Source organism: Perca flavescens, chromosome 16 (assembly GCF_004354835.1).
Source record: "Perca flavescens isolate YP-PL-M2 chromosome 16, PFLA_1.0, whole genome shotgun sequence".
Lineage (NCBI taxonomy): Eukaryota > Metazoa > Chordata > Actinopteri > Perciformes > Percidae > Perca > Perca flavescens.
Genome location: NC_041346.1, coordinates 19,297,635 through 19,318,142, shown reverse-complemented (window position 1 = coordinate 19,318,142; position 20,508 = coordinate 19,297,635). Strand labels below are relative to the sequence as shown.

Below are 20,508 nucleotides of genomic sequence, written 5' to 3'. Positions count from 1 at the left end.
GTACATTTTATGCCAGAACTTTTACTTTTATTATAGGCTGTGTGTACTGTGAGGGCTGCTGAACTGACAAAGTAGTAAAGGGATTGGAAGCTTATTTCCCTGTAGCCCAGCAGACAAGACAATGGTATATTTATAATGTTGCACAACATTGAAAAAGTGCTGTAAACTAAGATAATAATACTCCATATCCTGGTCACATATTTTTTTACTTGACAAGAAAGTCAGATAAGAGACTGTCACAGTGGAGGAAACATTGAGGGCCATATTTGGTAGAGCAGGACACGAGAAATGGGTGCAGGAAATGCGAGCTGGCGTCTTTTGGGGCTCACGTGACAGCCCCATTTGAAAACAATGACAGGCACCGTAATAAGGTTTACACAGATGACAGTGAGGAAGGAAATTTTAACAAAAGGATTTTGTAAAGGAATCCAGCTCAAGAGCGGGACCTCCATTGTATGGCATATAAATTGAGCGTTAAAAGAAATTATGTGTGGGTTGCAAAGACAAAGACAGTCAACAGGGAGCGAGACAAAGAGGAAACAGGAGAGACGCGATAGTAAGGTTGATGACAATTCCTTTTGGAAAAAAAGAAGCTGTGTCTGTCAAAACAGATGGCAGCTGGTAAAGAGGATTAGGCGCTGTTACTACTGTTTCCAACACTACTTTAGACTGATCAACCCCCCCAAACACAAACAACCCACAGAACTCACACAAGTGTTTCCTCTCATCCCAACCCAACAACCTGGTCAACACTATATTGAAATATTGTTGCAAACTCTATTTTTTTCAGTTTGTATGGGAGTTCATAGATGTGTAAAATTAAGAAGGGAGCACAGTGACATTGCTAAACAAAGTGTGAAGGGGCAAGAAACAGAAGCATTCAGACAATCAGACAACAAGCCTACAATTTAGCCATATTATCTAAGATGTTTATTTGGGGGTAAAACCAAAATGTTGGTAATAATTCCACATTACACAGAACTGCGTGGGAACTACTGTATGCAGGTCTAACAGGTTTAACCCAGAATCTGAATATTCTAACCAGAGCGGTCAGACTGTTACAGATTGTAATCTGTGTGTATTCTAACACAGATTACAATCTGTGTGTATTCGTCTGACCACTCTTGTTTTAGCTATCAGATTTATTTAAAGTGATGTCGCCACGTTCCAAAATCTCAGATATCGACTTGGGGGGTTTGATGTTATTATCAATCAACAGGAACAAGAATGACTCAAATTGTAATATACTAGAATTTCTTTAAATGTGATGGGTTTTAATGTTAAATTACTTAAAGGAATAGTCCAACATTTTGGGAAATACAATCCAACAGGTCTAAAGCTTACTTATTTATTTACACATTATATCTTTGTTTAATCCATACAAAAACTGAAGTGTTAAACCAGCAAGTTGTGCTGGTAAGCATGTTTGAACAAAGCCAGGCTAGCTGTTTAAGCTAAGCTAAGTGGCTGCTGGCAGTAGTGTAGTGTTTAGTAAACAGTATAATTTGTCTCATCTCTCTGCAAGAAAGCAAATACGTGCATTTGGCCATTTGCCAATTTATCCCTTTATCCAACTTCATACGTTATCTTTAATCAGTGCATGGCAGCTTATGGACCGCTTGAATGCCCATCAGTCTTGGCATGTTTGTGACCAGTGCGCAGTACACATTGCACATTACAAGAAAAATCCAGAGACAACACATCTTACATCAGTTGGTTGGTTTATTTATCATTAGCAATGACACCAAATGTACTCTACTGTTTTCACTTGCTATCATAGGAGATGCATTTTAAATTGTAAACAGTGAAAATGATAAAATGCATTTCAGAACTCCTTACAAGCAGTGTATGACCAGGGAAAGAGCAGATTGTACCTGCTCTTGCTCACTTACTTTATTAAACAATGCATGTCATCTTATAATTTTGAGTCTCTCATATTTACATAGATACAGCTGGGTCCCACATTCACCAGCAGAGACCTATGAGTTGTTTTGTTTTTGTTTGTTTTTAATGTGTTATCACATAGTTTTCTTAAAGAATTATATTTACAACCATAACGCCCCCCAGCTGCCTGCTGCCGGGGGTTAACACAGTTAGAATCATTTGCTTAAAGTCCATTAAATTACTTATGGTTCGTGAAAGTTTACGTTGTAAATCAACCTTATAGCTCTACGCTTTTTTTCTCTTAACAAATAAAGTTAATACAGAGCTGAAGCAGTTCGTCTTCACCATAAAAATTCAAAATTATCCAAATAAATGAACAAACCAAACATAATAATAAAATAAAAAACAATATTGCACTTAAAGTTCAGGACAGCATTGGACCTGTTTGGTGGTTAAGAGGAAAGTGAGAGCTTTAAGCGGAGTGCTTTAGAGGAGGTGAGGGTGTCTGTAGAAGCATCCAGCAAGTTAATCTAAATAAATAGGCAAACTTTTGTACAACATGAAGCAATATCTTTTCCTCCGACTATGAAACGAGCAACCTCTTGTGTATTGCTCAGTAGAACTAGGGAGTGCAGATTGGAACCCTAAAACATATAAAAACAGTGTGTGTGTAGAAAAACAGGATAAACCAAGCTGGAACCTGTCATGGCAATGTCCTGAGAATGCTTCCTCGATTAGTCCAGAATGAGCTACTATGTTAAAGGAAATGTCGTTTGGCTGCACAGAACTTTTTTTTTCTTTTTCTTCTTCAGTTTTCATTCCTTGTTGTAAACAGTCTTTGGAGACAGAAGGCAAGTCGTCTTTTTCTTCCATTACTGGCTTTGAATGTGACTTTGAATGTCTTTTAATGTGAGAGTGACACATTTCTTCGTTTCTTCGCAGCTCCAGTCCATCCGTTATTTATACGTTTGTGTTCTTTGCCTGTTGCTGTCTCCGTCGTTGTCCCTGCTTTCCGCAGTCTTGGGATGAACTGAATAAGGTGAAAGCTGTTTATAGAAGCTTTGAGAGAGTGTAGGTGTTTGCAGGTGAAACAGAGCGATAACGCTAGCTTTCATTCAGACATTTTGTTTTTTTTTTTTTTCCTCCGTCATACAGTTTGGAGCCTGATAAAAAAAAGGACTTTGTGTCGTACCGACAGCTTTGAAGTGGCTTCACAGAGAATGTGGAGGAGGAAAGGGTAAGTGGGAGTTTTAAAGGGAAATTAAGGGAAAAAAGTGACAAAACAGTGCCGGACTGTCTTCATGTCTGCAGGGTATTCTGAGCAACCCCTCCTTTTCTCCAGTACAACTGGATAAAAACACAACCAAAAGACTGACACCACAAAAAAAGAGAGACAGTGATCAGACAAGCGTCCAGCTCCTGCTCCAGCCCTCGTATGTTGGCTTCTGTATTTTTAGGAACCATCCATCCATTCATCAGTCTATTCATTCATCCATCCACCTGGTAACTGTGTAAACTACATTCCTTTGCAGTGCCATAGCTTTGCCGCATCCTCTCACACCACAACAACAACAAAAATCATAGTGGACAGGATAACATACACAAAGAAAATGTAAAAAAAAAAAACAAAGACCCTCACATCCCACCCACCCACTATTTTTTTTTCAAGTCTGACCCTGTTTTTTTCTCTCTCATCATCATCATCGTCATCTTCTCCTTTGATCTTTTTCTGGCCTCTTATGACGAAGATGACGTCGGAGTGGAGCTGGCCTTTTTTTGGTTGATTAAGTCCACGTAGAGTTCTGAGCGCAGGAAGCGGGGGTATGAGTCCTTCTCCATCAGCCCGTATATCCGCCTCTGCGCTAGTTCAAAGCAGGAGCGTGTCACATTCTGCAGGTTGTCCTTAGTGTGATCTCTGGTGTACGAATCCAGATTTACCTGCAGAGAAAAAGAACAAAACAAGTAAGTTAAACTGTTATTTTGAAGAAATAGCAAGAGGAAAAATGCATGTTTTCTGTTTTGCGGGAGGCTGTTTCGATGCCATTTTTCCCCAGTATGTGTTGTGTGCACACTCTCACTCACTTCTTTACAAGACTGGATAGCGATGTATTCTGCAAAGATTTTCTTGGCTTTTGAGGCCATCTTGGACTGCGACTTGATCTTCTTGTATTCCTCACATGCTAGCCAGAATTCCAGATTCTCCTCACTGAACTCTGTGCGTAGGAAAGCTCTGAATGCTGCCAGACCATCTGAGGGAAAGCAGAGAGGAGGAGAATAAACAAGAGAAGAGTTGACTAGAGTGCCATGGCAACCTCACAGCTGAAGTGCTTCTTGGAGTTTCAGTGCCTAAAATAGCTCTGTGGCAGCCTTTTGAGTCATGTGGTTGGAATAAAGTAAAAAATCAACAACAAAAAACTAACAACACATATTCAAATCCTCAACATCCTTTGAGTGACATCAGCCACCCTTCAGCATGGCATCTATGCATTCCCCTTTACACATGCTGTGAGTGAACAAAGAGAAAAGAATGTTTTAGAGTATGGGAAAAGGGACTAATTCTGGCACTTTGGGGTTTTAAGTTTCAGTCCAGTTAATGATTAGAGGAAGAAGGCATCCAGAAGAAAGAATAGCAGGAAGCCGTGTCCACCCACTTCTCCCTTCTGCACCTTTCCGTTCCCATGAATCACCCACGCTGATATGCAGAGCCAATGCAAGCAGTCATCTCTTACCTCATTCTGGTAAGCAGGAGTGAGGTAAGTCAAGAGATGGAAGAGAGGAAATAAGAAGGGGGAGAATAAAGAGGCCAACAGAGCCGAATGAGGAACAGATGTAGCTCTGGCTTTGTATCAGCTTTTAAAAAGGACTGGGATTGAACTTCGAAAGCTGAGTTGTGTACAACAAAAATAGCAACAAACTTGCAGGTTATATGTTTTAGTTTCCCCTCCTCTCTATGTAACGCATGGAATCTGTCCGTTGGGATTAGGGAAACTTGATGCAATCTGCCCGTTCATTGCAGCATGGTGTGTGTGTGTGTGTGTGTGTGTGTGTGTGTGTTTTGTGTGTGTGTGTGTATGTATGTATGTATGTATGTGTGTGTAATCCATATATCAGTACATGCATATTTCCTGTGCTTACCACCCTATCCCACCATCTCATGCAAGCACTGTATGTCTATAGTCACCCACTGTCTAGAACAATATTGCACTAAATGATATCACACAAATGATCAGAACAAAAAGACGGATGATACCAATGTTTGTAAAGAAGAAAAAAAAATGAAGAGAAGGAATTAAAAGTAACTTACATTTGTGTGTGAGCAGCTTGTCAAGTGAGTCCCCCCATTTCAGTGCTTCCTCTGGGGTGGGCCTGCAGATAAAAGCAGAGCGATTCTTTAACAAGCCCATCTCAGTCAGGTTTCTCATTGTGTGACCCATCCGCAGGACTTTGTCTATGTTTGATAGATGAGTGGAAACAAAGTATGTATTCCTCTGTGTTGCTTCCTTCCACTCTAGTCTGTGTCTATTGGTCTTCCCCTCTCATTGAGACTTGCTCTGTGAAAGCTTACAACACTGAGAGCCATGCGTCTATCTGCTTCACCCTGGTGGGGGAAGGCTTTTATATTCCCACTGAATGCAACTTGGAAGGCGGGAGGGGAGGGGCTCCAGCCGGCCAATGGAGATGTGTTGTCAGGTTTAGAGACCTCCTCCCCCCACCAGTGTCTGTCTGCCCCCTGCTGCCTTTCATTCTTCCTGTACCCTGCTGTAAAGCATGCCTCTTTACAGTGCTCATCTAACACTCTCTCCAATCCACATCTGAGGCCTTATTTGACAAGTAGGAAAGAAGTTGCTATGTAATTTCAAGTACAATTTAGTCAGTTTGGACATTTTCTGTGCATTTGCTCTCACAATTTGCCTTTTTTTTTCTCTTACCGTTATGCCTTGTAGAACATGTATGTACAATTATTGCATTTATGTGTTAAAGCAGCCGCTTTGCAAAGTGCACTGCCAGGTTTATACTGTTATAATATAAGACGTTACAACAATCTATAATGCTATATTTTATTTGGTAAACATATTTTCTATATAACTACAAAAACTCCACAGCCAAACAATTCCCTATTCCTCCTTCAGGCATGCCATTGTCACAAAAAACATTCTCTCATTCATTTTAATATTGCCGCACATTAAAAGCACACTCCCATCACTGCTACTGCCCACATGTCTGTCTACCAAGGTCAGGTCATTACTAGTTGTAGCGAAACCCGGAACACAGTCTCACACACACACCCACATGCACATGCTGTCAGGAAGTGGCCACTTACTTGACTGACTTCATAGATTTGTCTAACTTGCTGGCTGGGTTGCTTCCTGGGGATTCATTCCTCCTCCGCAGGAAAGCCAGCCGATTCTTCATGTCTTTGGCCCTGGGTGAAAGGAAGATAGAAAAGAGATAGAAAGAGAGAGTTGGCAAGAGACGGAAGAGTGAAAGAAAGATTTATGAATACAGAATAAGGGAAATGGAATGAGGATGAAAGGAATGATAAAGTAGATAGAGAAGGTGGACAAAAAGAGACATGGGAAGAAAGTGTGTTGAGTCCAAGTCCAAAGTCCACAATTAAAACAATCCAAGGCATGGGAATCACCAATTAAGTTCTTCAGCACTGTAAATCCACATGAAATCAAACCCACAAAAGCCAGAAAAGAATAAAAATAAATGTCATGTTTTGTACATTTTAGTCTTCAGCCAGGTATGTTGGTATGGTGGGACCAAACTTTTCCAAAAGGCAGATGTCAGCTCCCTTTCCTCGCTTCGTGTCAGTGTCTCGCCTGTCAATCTATTATCTCTAACAGTCTTTCCTGTAGATGTGTCCCTGGCAGGTTCCTCGGCAGGGACTGAGCAAATGTGGCAGAGAAGGAGGAGAGACTCAATCCTCACTCCTCTGTTTCATCACGCCATTCTCCGTGTGCCTACAGGGGTTGCTGAGAGGGAGCTGACCCAGGGCCGAGGCAACAGGGCACAGTGACCTCCTCTGCTTCCCACCAGCAGCAGCACCCAAAATCCTCCTGACCGCCCACCTTACCTGTTTCACCTTCCTCCAACCATCTCACACACACCCACACACACACATACACACACAGACCCCCCACAGCACATGCGCCACCTTAAATCTCACACAAGGTGATACACCAACCCTCAGTCCCCATGGGCTTTGTCAGAATCCTGCGCATTTCCCATAATCCCATGGTATGTGTCCTGGCTTTTCCCCGACCTGGAGCACGTGCTGCCACATTGGGATGTGACCTCACTCAACACCCATTTCCTGAGTCCCTGCTTTTGATTTCCACTGTGGATTGGCTGGCCCGCTAATAATGCAGCGTGGCAGTGTGCGCTCGCTGGCCCTAATCACTGCAAGCTGTGCCACAGCCAACCTACAGCACCCAGGAGAGCATGTACACCCCAAATTAAGAAACAAGGCTTCCAGTTATAAACACTTATCATTCAAACATGAACACACAGAGGGGTGGAAAAACCCACAACTACAGATTAGCACACACATTGTACATGAATATACTCCTATGGGGATAAAAGAACGACCACACAAACATTTCAAAGAACCCCCCAGCACCTGTGTCAACTCATGCCCACTTCACTAGTGCTTTCATGCCAGTCACAGGTGTTGGAAAACTCCCAGTCTCCACCAGTGTGCGCATGTGTGTGTGACGGGAAGTGGGAGAGAGATAATTTATGCATGCGTAAATGCAAAGTGGTCACACAGTGCGGCTGACGAAATTGAACAGAGCACACAGTCAGCTGTCTGATGAGAGTTTTTCCAACTGCCGCAGGACAGGAAAGGTAGAAACATGGCCATACACATGATGCAACATGACTGCATGAGCTGTTGGAAGCAGCAGCTGAATAGCTCCTTTAAAATCAGGATGAGTGTGACTTTGTGGGTGTATTGATTTGGGTGTGTTTGGGTTTGGGGGGTTCAGCTGGTGCGGATTACTTTAGTCAACCAAGAGAACCACAAAAAGCCTTTTTGGGAGCGTTTGTGAGGATCAGGAGAGTGGAACTGCCAAACGAGTGCCATAGAAAAAGAATGTACTACCAATACATGAAAAAAGTAAAAGAAAGAGATCGAAAGACACTTTCTCTTGATCCTAAGGAATACCTAAATATCCACGCAGCCTCACTGGTGGAGAGATGACTCATCCATTGATTGATATAACGTAAGTGTTCTGTATGAAACCAGATGCTGAACTGCTGAACACAATCCAGGCCTCTCTTTTACGGGAAACAACAGGGTGCTCTAACAACAATATCCCTGTGAATAGCTAACACTTGCCAGCCTGAAGGACATTATTACCCAAATAAAAACTGTCTTGCTGTTAAATAAACTCATAACATCAGAGCAGGATTCATTAGATTGTTCTATTTTTAGGTTGCACTCAAGGCAATTAGGTCTTGAGCTGTGTGCATGTGTTAGCTAATAGACAGCCTCTGTCTTGCTAGTGCAAGTGAGGAAGAGAAGTATTTTATTGGGGCTGGAAGATATTTTGTTGGCCTGACAAAAGATGCTTTATTATTTATGTCTGGTTTTATACAAGCTGAGCCCGCGTGGGTATGATGTGACAATGATGTCATAGCAACAGTCACTTTAAGGAATTGTATGTTTCTTTCCTGCCACCATGTGGGTGTCAATGGATATTGCAAACACAAACAGCGACATTTTCCACCCTCTGGCAACACAGATTGCTTGCAAGGCATTATTCTACTCCCAATAGTTGGTGTCAACACTGGAAACAACTTGAGCATCCCATGATTTATCTTTCCATTTATTTTCAGAAACTGATACATATTGTATTTTATGTAGCTGCCTTATTTAAACCACCACACACTGGCAACACTGACTGCAGCAACACTTTTCTTTTCTATAAGTCTGCGTGTTAGTTAGTTTAGGTAGTGTGTCATACTGCTGGAGGTGTGGGAAACTCAACTGATACAGTCATAAATGACACTGCCTGTGTGGTTATTAGGTCAATGGGAGTCAACAGCAGCTCCAACCTGAATAATACTCCTCCCTTAATGTAGGCAGACACATTCTCCATCCTTTTAACAGTGTCAGTCAGTGGGCAACAGTCACATCTGTGACCGTTGGATGCAGAGATTTAGCAATACAAACAGCTCTTAACTAAGACTTAAAACAGAAGGAAAGGAAATGCTCTTCATACTAACAGGGCCAACCAATACCACAATTACAGATATTTGTATGCATTTGTTCAGTATCAGAGATGGAAAGTAGTCTTGTACTTGAGTCTATTTGAAGAGCAACTTCACTTAAGAATGATACTGAACCCAGTGCTCTTTGCACCTCTGCTCTTTATTTGCCAATGGCACTACTGACAGTCTCTCACTTTGAGTACCTGTGTATTTAAAGTTGATACTTTACTGTATCTGCTAATAGCTCCCTAGCACTAACACCATTAGCAATGCACTGTATCACACTCCATATGATTTATTACATACAGCGACTCTTCCACTTAAGTTAATCTGCTAAAAGACTGACAAATGCTATCAAATTAGGATGATTTTTATCTGACACGCTTCTGTCCAAAAATGTATGCTCCAGTGCCCCACGAACACACTAAACACAGCATGTCCATGTTTGCAGCACAGGCACAATGTGTACACACTCATGAGCGTCTTCTTGTGTCTGTGCATGAGAGAGCGCTGTATGTATTTGAGTGAAGAAGGGAGAGGTCTTTAGCTCCGCAATTCTCTGCAGGTTTCCATATTCTTTATTCCCTCTTTGCTTGGCTCACATTAGATGCACTAATAGCCCCCCGCTGGCTATTCTTGGTGTTCTGAAAAGTAGGCCGCACTCCCAGGGAAAGGCTCTGGGAGCACATGGGCGTGAGCTGCAGACAGACACACTGCAGATCACAATGTACCATACAAGCACAAAGCCAAAACCATTGCCCCACTTCATCCCACTTTTGTTGTTTGCTACATGAGGCTTTGTTTCCCCACAATGATAAGAGTGCACCCTTTGTAAAGCCTGACCTGTAACATTTGGGGTGCAGCGATGAGTACAGAGGAGGAATTGAAATACAGATGGTGAGGGCAGCAGCCCAAGGTTCAATCATGTTTTCATTCCCTCAGCCACTTTTTATTTACAGAAGGCTGTGTGCCTTTGAATACAGGACAAGCCACACAAATAACTGTGCAAGCGTGTGAGCCTGTTTGTGCGTCTGTGTCTGTGCGAGTATAAAGGGTTGGTTCAATGTGTCTGTAACTCTTTAAATAACTTTTGATAGTATTTGGGTTCTGTCTAAAAAGATATGAGAACAAACTGGGAGCGTTTGCCCTGTACTTTCTCTCACAGACAAAGCAAAACACAATAGTAACATAATAAAAAAAGAGAAAGGCTAATCTATAAAGTGCCTCATAACAAAGAGAAATGTCACTCTGCCATATTCCTAGAAGAACAAGGAAAAAGGGAGTTGTCCTAAATTTCGGCCATAAATATAACATTATCTCATTCACAGTCTCCCTCAATCAAGACCAGAAAAAGAGCTCTATTTCTGAGCAAACTCACCTTCCTAGCCACAAAGACCACATGAGCAATCCTATTCCTGAAATCCAGGCTGCATATAATAAGAAAAAGGGCCAGCCTCAAGTTAGAATTTAAGGCTGCTTCCTCCAAAATAGTTTGAGCGCTTCAGCCTCACGGGGGCTTCTGCTCCCTCACTGCGACTGTCAAATGAGATCCATGTAGAGGTCAGATAGCTTCCTACCAGCTTGAGAGCATTGATTCCGGTGGGACGCAAAACAGCTCCCACCCACACTTTCCTCATCCTCCCTTCTGATGTTTCTAATTCTTGATAATCAAAGTGCAGATGCACACACACACACACACACACACACACACACACACACACACACAGACTGCCTTGCTCTTACCTTTCCAGGTAGTTCACTGAGAAATCAACCATAGTGTGAAAGATGATTGCCAGCCTGTACGCAGGTTCACTTGTTGTGTGTGGAAATTAGACTGCATGTAAGCGTGTCAGGAGTGCCGGTGCTCAGGGCCCAGGGGTTTGTTTGACAATCACATTCCTCTAACCTCTGAGGGGATGTGGTGGAGCTTTATATAATCTAGGGGGTCTGGGGAAGGCGGACCCTGGGCTCACCCAATCGCCACGCAGTGTTTAGAGAGGACAGATTCCTTCCACTGGGGCCGGGACGTTTTTTTTTTAGTTTTATGGGTTAGCAAGTGGAGATGACTTATGTCTTTTTTTGCAAAAGAAGTGACTTGACTATTGTAATTATCTGTTCATCTGTCCCAGATGACAAGCAGTGGTAGAGCTCTGTGTTAAATCTGCTACTAGGCTATAAGAAAGACTTGACACATATTATCATATCATATTATCTCTTCTGTAGTTTCTGCACTGGATGCTTGTTGGCATGAAACTTCATTTAACTGATAATCTGAATCCAATCTCCTCAATCAGAAACTCAAAATGGATGAACTTGAACTTTTTAATGTGGCTCCTGTTCTTTTACATACAATGTCTGTGGACTGTAGTCATGTTTTAAACATTATATCATAAGCTTAACTGAAAGTGCTAATACTTGATTCATGGTTGTGTTGTGTGTTGTCTCTATAAATGAATAAATGTAAACATGCCAATTGCCTGGCGGTAGTCTCCAATGAAGTAATGAGTCCAGGAGAAATAATGTTATAAGTTACCTGGATGTAACTTCAGTTCTATATGTGCGAAGCCCACCATCGCTCTATATAACAAAGTTAATAAAAGAATGTAAAAACAGTTGTGGGGAATATAATTAAAGGGGAACTCCACTAATTTTCACATCATCATTTGTTTATAGGTCTTGAGGAGTACTACTGCATGAATACTGAAAAAAGTAGTATAAAGAGTTTTACATCTCCGCAGAGAGCTTCACCGAGTCTGATAAAATTGATGTCACTTGATTAGATTACAAGTATGGAGTTGGAAAGAAGTGAGGTTACCAGACCTCTTTAGCACATTCCATATCACTGTTTGAGGCGCGGCTCAAGGCTACATTAGCCACTAACATAACCCACTACAAAACTACGACAGAACTGTCTGTGGTCGAGTTGCATTGTGGGTAATGTAAGCGCCAGGTTTTGACAAGCAAGAAGAATGCTTGGAATAAGAAAGGCAATATGAACTATACATCAGAATTGCATCTCAGATGGCAAGACAACTATCAATTCAGCTTAAGTCAAAGGCAAGTGGACTTCTGTTTTGGTCTTGAAGAGATTCAACACTCATCCAAGAGGCTTCATTAGTTTTACAGACTGGTATGGAGGCATATAAACCTTCATGGGATGTCCACACCTTCATGTCCAGTTATTTTTTCTTGGTGTTTTTTTTATATATTTTATTAGGCAATGACACATACCAGTTTCAGAAAGTCCAGTTAACTTTGATTTACTACTTCTACATGTCTATATATAACCTGGATGACCAAGACTCTTGATGGACATTAGTTTTAAGTGGTTCACATAATGTCAACACTGATTGTACAACAAGGTCAGTTCACATCATGTCTAACTACTTAACTAATATTACATTTGGCCTACTTTCATAGCACATAAAAGGGGACTTGCATCCTTGGCAGCAAAACCAGGTGATATAAATTATTTGCCTGGGAACTGCCACTAGGGATGGCACAGCATCAGTATTATGCTGTGAAAAACAAGACTCTCCATCTATCAATACTAATAAGAATATGCCATTGGTATATTTATATATGTATGTATGTATATATATATAAAGTACACAAAAACACAGATGGTCATTTGTGTTGTGCTTGTATTAAACACTTCAGGGGCACTCAGTGTTTTGCTTCGTTCTTCTCTGCCCTCTCCATCTGCCTATATGACTCAAAGTTAAATACCAATTTTAATCACTGAGGTATTGGTAATCCCAATAAATTTGGATTAATCTGTCAACACGCTCAGGTTTTTGCATGTTACTCTGGTGCACCAGTCGATGGGCTGTAGGTTTATGGCTTTATTGCTACTTGTTGGATGGGAAAAAGTAGAATAGCGTTGCAGGGATTGATTGTTTGGGGAAGCACAACACCTGGACTGAGTAAAGACAAAAGGCGATAATGGAAGGGGGGCGGGAGAGATAATGTGGACAATTGCAGGAAAACTGCTGTGCTGGATCCAGAAAACAAGACTCAGGAAGTAAAATATGCAAAAAGGAGAGAAGAAAGAAGTGTAGGAAGTGAGAAAATATAAAAGGTAGAAATACACGGAGAAAGAAGTAGTTTAGGAGAGCAAGAGGTAGAGAGAGGCGAGGTAAATGATGCATGAGGGCCAGGTACTTTGTAGGACAGCTCTTACATGTAAGTACCATTTCGCTTCTAAAATTGAAAAATGCAATTAAAAAAAATATCTATGGATATTCCTGTTGTGTTTTGATATCTGTTTCATTCAATCTTCCTATCACTAATGATGTTTAGGGTGATTGAGGGAAGAAGAAGAAGCAGAAGAAGAAGAAGAAGAAGAAGAAGAAGAAGAAGAAGAAGAAGGTTTACATACTACCACTAATTGCCAGACTGAAACCACCCTTCAAAAGTGTGAGATGAAAACATTCCAAGGTGCACACACAGCACACAATGTACAGAACAGGAGGGGCATTGAGAGGAGAGGAAATCAAATCCAGTGCTACTAATACTGGATCCCCTGCTCCAAAACTCACAGGCCAAAGGCCAAAGTACCTTCTTTAAAGGTCCTATGACATGCTGCTTTTTGGATGCTTTTATATAGGCCTCAGCCGTCCCCTAATACTGTATCTGAAGTCTCTTTCCTGAAATTCAGCATTGGTGCAGAATTACAGCCACTAGAGCCAGTCCCAGGGGTGTGGCCTTGACCAACTGCCATGCTTTGCTTGTTTTGAAAGCCATGATATCTCTCTTTTTCTCATGGGCGGGCCAAATTCTCTGGGCAGGCAAAGCAGAGAAAGGGGAGGTAATCTTTCCCCTTATGACATCAAAAGGGTAAGATCGGCCCAGCTGAGCTTTCATTTTCTCAAAAGCAGAGCAGGATACCCAGGGCTCGGTTCACACCTATCACCATTTCTAGCCACTGGGTGACCATAGGAAGGCTGGGGCAACTCATGTTAATGTTAAAAAACCTCATAAAGTGACATTTTCATGCCATGGGACCTTTAAGCTATAAATTGCTCCCTCTCAGCATGATTTGACTATGTAAGATACTATTGGCCACCAATGTCCATCTACTTACTCCGTTGGCTCTCTATATGTTAAATATCAGTCTCCAGCATCTGGAGGAAATAATTTCCTTCATGCTTTGTTATGTAGAAAGCCTGAGATTTCTATCTATAGCAGGAACACATTGTGTTTGTTTTTTTGACATTGCATGAGAATAAGGGCTTTAAATGCAAGAGACAGACGACTAGTGTGTAAACATGTAGAGTCAGAAAGCTTGTGACTTATTGTGATACTGACCTAAGATGACAGAAAAGGGTTGCACTCAATGATGGGAAGCCATTTTGTCTTGAGGAGATAAAACCTTTTCTTCTATGCAGCCTTCATCGGTGTCACAACTATGCAGCACAGATGCCTCTTAAATAGCAAAATAACACAAGCGAAACCATCTAATCAAGCAATGCAACCGATCAACATCTTGCACTATTACAAGGAAAAAGATAAAGACTGGCCTACCAGACTTACTAATTCATAAAATATCTCTCAAATATGTGCATTCATGCAAGTGAAGAAGTGGTATTGACAACAGAGTGACTACATTGGTATAAAGAAAGGACATACAGCATACATCAACCCTATCAATTTTCTTAGATCTACCTTAAATATCATCATCCCACATGAAAATGGAAGACTAAATGTATTTGCTAGTAAGCAAATCACTGTTTGCTAACCATGACCTATGTCAACAAATGCTGTCAAACTGACTTGCTATGTGTGGCTGTGACTCAAATGGTCAGGTTCACATTACAGATGGTCATTACCATCTCATTTTTTATTCTGTGTATCAGGTCTTATGTTGTATCAGGTCTTATGTTGAATCAAATGACTCCTTTAAATTGCTATGAGAAGTAATGTGTCATTGATTTGGAAATATGATCTTATTTGACAAAAACAATCACACATTCTAGATTTAAAACTAAACTAAAAGGAAAGAAAGAAAGAACACATTTTAAATAAGCAGTGCTATATTCTATGATATTAATCATTGTTATTAATGCCAATAAAGCTGGTCTGAAGCTGTTTGCATCAGCTGACAAGAAGGCAACATACTCAGGACTCAAGAAAAAAGGCTGTGGAATCTTAAGCACTTAATCTGCTGGTTAACTAAAAAACGTAAAAACACAGCTTGTGCAGAAGAATGGGCAACTATCAGGCCCAAGGACAGCCATTGTGAGTGGCTTTATTGTCTTCACGGTGTGAAATGTGCTTTCATCTTGATGAACAGGAGCGTGCATAAGGCTCATTGAACAGCTGATGAATCATCGAGGCGTCAATGCACACATTTGACACACATCCAAACAAACACTCTTCACTCTCAACACACACCTTACTTCTCACACCGCCGAGAATGTGACACACATGTGGTACCACACTCCTCAGCAGGGCATACATCATTTACCACTTAATTAAGGAGATGATGATCAGAGTTGGATGATTAGCTTTCAGTCACCTTCACCTTAAAACATGCTTCTTCATGTGCAGCTCTTTGAAAATGCGCAGGTATTGCACAGATTGTCACAATGTCCAAAATATTTGTATACAACATTAAAGCTATAATGCGCAACTATTTTATTAATGAACGTCCGTTACATTCAAGCCATTTTCAAATGAGTTGATATAAAGCTAATTAAGCCTACCAGCTCAACAAAACTCTCTCTTTAATTGTTAGCATGGCCATGTTCACAAAATGGTGTAGTCCGGCGACATTTGCGTGTGTGAGTGATGCGACAGTGTTGTTGACATTACTTAGAATTCCTCATGGGGGCAACAGAAACTACCCACTATAGCTTTAAAGAGAAATAATCCAATAATAAATCCGAAACCTATTTTCAATCCCCCTTCATTTATGTTAATTATAATACCCAAAATAAAGATGAGAGGGCAAGGTTTAAATGTAGCCATGTAATGTGGATATGTTCTGACATCCTCAGTCCACTGATCCAATCACACCCATACTAACATGTTTTTAAATCCTGATGTCTCAATTAACCCCCCAGTACCAAACTGTTACTTAATGTTCACCATTACTTTGGTCACAAGTAAAGACATCCTAAATGGATGTTAAAGCAAGGTGTGAAAAGTGTACCCTTTTACTGGATACACAAATTGATTAAATTAGCATGAAAATAAAAGGCTGATGACTGAGAATTGAAAGCAGAAGTGGTGAATGCTATTGTACTTGTCTATGAAGGATTGATCTATTGTGCTGCCTCTCACTCTCATTCCTCCTCTTTCTCACATAAATAATGAATTCTCTTTTTATTCTAAACCTAAAAGTCATAGCATAGTTTTCCTAAATAATGTTTTAATATTGTTACAGGTTAAAATCCATATTCAGGTAGAAATAAACATGCCATTTCTTGTTTACAATTTTTAAAATGAGCAGACGCTGAAACTGAAATTAACCACAGACAGGAAACACACAAAAAACTGATTCACTAAAGTACTTACAGGTTCTTGGATTTCTTCTTCTTTGTTCCTTCGGGGCTGACCTCACAGCTACAGGGGGATCCGGAGCTCAGCTGAGGGGAGATGAAGGAGAGCACACACTGCATCATCCACTCTTCACACAGAAAGAGGGCCCTGTAGCCTCATGCAGTTGTTGTCATTGGCTAGCAAGCTAGTAAGTCCTCCATGTCCAGTTAGGCTAGACTGAGACTAGTCCAGTCTGTAACACGCACAGCCAGCCACCAAAATGATTAATCCATAGCAGCAGTCCACAGTGTATATCCCACAAAGCAAAGCTCTCAGAAGTGTGTGTCTGTGTCTTGCTGAATAAAACTGTCTGACTGTGTGTGTATGTGGCAGATGATGTTTTAAAACAGGGTATAACAAAGTATGTGAGAGTGAGAGAGTGTGAAAGACTACGGCTGTTGTTTCTGCTGGCCTCCAACTGTGCCCTAGGTTTGAAGTATTGAGCCAAGACCCCGGTTTCACATTACACTTTCTGCCGACCCACCACTTTGATTGGTTAAGAGAAAAAGGGAAGTTGCTGCAGGGCGGGGAAGGGGTCAATCTCCACTAATCTGATGGCCTGAAGCTGCCCATTGTATGTGTCTGTGTTTGTGTGTGTGTGTGTGTGTGTGTGTGTGTGTGTGTGTGTGACAGAGAGGCTCTGAATAATGAGCCATTGTATTACAGGAACACAGTTGAATCTGAGCTAGGTACTGGCCACAGCTGGTAACACATGGTGTAATGTTCTCTATCTTTGTGGGACTCAATTTGAGTTTTACCCTTCAGAGTGTGGTTTTGAGGTTAAAGTGACACTCTAGCCAAAAACACTAACCCCCTGTAGGCTTTAAAGTCGGCAGTAAAGTTTATAGTTTCCTCATTGAGGGAGAACAGCAGCTTGAATTCAGTCAAATGGATTCCAAATATCTCTCGAAACCTATCAAACCACAAAGGTCTTCTACCACTAGTAGTAACATAGCATCCATTACTTTCTTCACAATTTTTTTTCTGCCATAAACACTCTTAACCATTGGAATCCATGATAAGTGCCTGACTTCAAGCTGACCACAGCTGTTGTTCTCCATTAGTTTGGAAGTTACAAACTTTTTACAGTCACCTTTCAAACCTACAGAGTGCTGAGTCAAAAGATTTTGTGTGGAGTACCCCTTTAAAGGAATAGCGTGACATTTTGGGAAATATGCATATTCACTTTCTTGCCAAGAGTTAGACAAGAAGATTGATACCAGCTCTAGAGCAGTATCGATCTTCTCACTAACTGTCTGCAATAAAATGAATAAGCATATTTTTTGAAAAATGTCAAACTATCCCTTTAAGGTTAACATTTTGAGCAGAGCTTAAGGCTAGGCATGTAATGCAAAGCTATGGTTACAGGCTAAAAATGCATCACATCAATGAGGGTCCTCACTAGTATAACAATACAAATATATGGGCTTATATTTGTGTGATGCTGATGTTGATGTGTCCATTGTCCATGATTACAGTGAAAATGTGTTTGTGGGACTATTATTGTATGTAAACAATAACGCTTAGCCCCATGAGCAAACATATCCTGCATCCCTCTATGTTGAGCCACCCTACATACTTGCAAGCAGCTGCACAAAGTAATATCCTGTTGTGCTTTTCATTGTTGAACCTGGTAAATGATGAAATTGCTCTATGAGACATATATTATAAAACATTGATTTTGTCATGGCTTTCTGTCTTGGCTGTGAATCAATCCTTAATTGTAATCAGCATTTGTATAAAAGGAAATATTAAACGTGTTAATGAGCCTTCTTCACTTGATGCCTTGTCAAATAATGTCTATTACAACTCTTGATAATAGAAATACCTTTGTATTTATTTTTTTCCTCAGATTTCTGTCAGTCAGCACAATGCTCAATGCTAATGTGAGAGAGCACAATGTGTTAGTGCAGATTTTGATACTGTTGATTGCAGCATCTTTACTGAAATATTTACTGGTTCCTCCCAATTTTTTGATAATGCAAATCATTCCCATTATCTGTGAATGGATTTGTCTGGTCACAATCCTGGATTGCAGTAAAGGATCTCTCTGCCACATCCTTCCCTTTCATAACTCCTCCCTTCGAACTGTATTTCATATACTGACAAAATGCTTGCTATTTTTAATCAAGCATAGTGATAACATGATGATATTTGGTGATGACTATTGGTGCTTGAAGGTATTTAAAAAAAAAGAAGTGTTTGAGAAAAGACAACTCATAATGTGGATATGATAACCAAACATGTAGAGGCATTAAGTCATTCACTCTGTAGAATAGACTCGTACTTTAAGTTCAGAAAACTGTACCAGCTCTTCAAATGTTATGCAATTCAAAATATATCACCAGTTACAGTATATTTGATATATATCCTCCAGCTCTAGAAGTAACAAAATCACCCAGCTACAAACACTAAGAAATATGTTAAATACTGTATGTTTATGTATGCACCATCCACAAAGGCAAATTCCTTGTAAGTGTTACTTACTTGGCAATAAATCCTTTTCTGATTCTGATTCAGGGATTAAGTCATTGAGGGTCATGAGAGACCTCAAAATCTAATCAGTAATATCAGTGGGTTCCAGTCCCTATGGAGCTATCAGCTAGGCTTTACCCTGAAACCACAGAAAACAACTGGAAAACGTCGCAAACTTTGTCCTCTCCAGAGTTATTTGTCCGGATGTAGCCCCCAGGACAGCATGATTCAGGGGTATCAGGACAACAACTTATGCTGTGTGGAGATCAGAGGCGGATTGTCCACTTGTTGGGTCAGACTTTGTTTGACTAGCTGCCTGCATGTAAGGACTGGACGCTCATTCACACTAGAATATTATGTTCCAGCTGGATGAGATCCACACACACAGTGAAATGTGTCTGCTTTCTTGCTACAACTAGCATTAGCAAGTGGCTAATTGAATTAATTTGAATGCAAAGAAGAATCATAATGTTAAAGGAGAATTCTCTGCAATTTTTACGTTAATCTTGATTGCTATAAATAAGCGTGTACTTTCGATTGAAAAAAACCCAACCTGAATCGGTGCAGCCAACACGGAGTAGCTGCAGCTACGTGTATGAGCTTCCACTGAGCTAAAACGGCAGTTGTCGGGGCAAGTTTTAGAGTGCCTTGGTGCCTCTTAACAGACATAAAATGCTATTAAAATGTCTGTGCAACATGAACAGGGCCTTTACGTGACAACAAGATGCGTTTTCAACTCAGACATTGTTTAAATTCACCTACCCTGGTCCCTGTCTTAATCCTGCCGGTAGCTACTAGCTGCTAGCTGCTAGCTGCCGTCCGGTGAGTGTGTTCAGCCAGGCTTCTGTGATAATCATCCCGACAACAATCCATGGAGCGGCGGTGGTCTGGCTATGTCCTCCAGAAGACAGGTCATGTCACGTCTTGAAGTTTATTCCACCCCTAAAAAAACAGTAGTGCGGTAGTAGCTGCCAGCTAGCTGCTGTCCGGTGAGGACATAGCCAGACCACCGCCGCTCCATGGATTGTTAGCTGCAGCTACTCCGTGTTGCGTGCACCGATTCGGGTTGTTGCTTTTTTTTCAATCGAAAGTACACGCATCTTTATAGCGATCAAGATTAATGTAAAAATTGGCCAGAATTCTCCTTTAAGCAGGCGTTCTGTTTGAATGAATCAACACACACCCACAACTGACCAAATCTGCAGAGGCATCACAGGAACACACACACACACACACACACACACACACACACACACACACACACACACACACACACACACACACACACACACACACACACACACACACACACACAGCCTAGCAGCAATTGAGATTTTCTGGGTGGGGAAGTGAAAGAGCAGAGCTTGTCCTTCCCTCACTACC

The 20,508-nt window shown here is 41.0% G+C and overlaps 1 protein-coding gene across 8 annotated transcripts in view; it reads right to left on the bottom strand.

The window, feature by feature from the left end:
• Positions 1–1,704: 1,704 nt before the first annotated feature.
• rgs3a (regulator of G protein signaling 3a) overlaps positions 1,705–20,508 on the bottom strand; it is a 154,788-nt gene continuing 135,984 nt past the window's right edge. For 6 of the 8 annotated variants that reach the window (XM_028600957.1, XM_028600961.1, XM_028600959.1 and 3 more), the window contains 5 exons: positions 16,627–16,697; positions 6,206–6,307; positions 5,189–5,250; positions 3,967–4,133; positions 1,705–3,822 (listed from right to left, as the gene is read on the bottom strand). In XM_028600957.1, the coding sequence (XP_028456758.1) occupies positions 3,622–3,822; positions 3,967–4,133; positions 5,189–5,250; positions 6,206–6,307; positions 16,627–16,697 (603 nt within the window). In that variant the 3' untranslated portion in view covers positions 1,705–3,621. Of the gene's footprint in view, positions 3,823–3,966; positions 4,134–5,188; positions 5,251–6,205; positions 6,308–10,483; positions 10,500–10,848; positions 10,990–16,626; positions 16,698–20,508 lie in introns of those variants that run through there. The other 2 variants (XM_028600964.1, XM_028600965.1) reach the window with 2 other exon arrangements.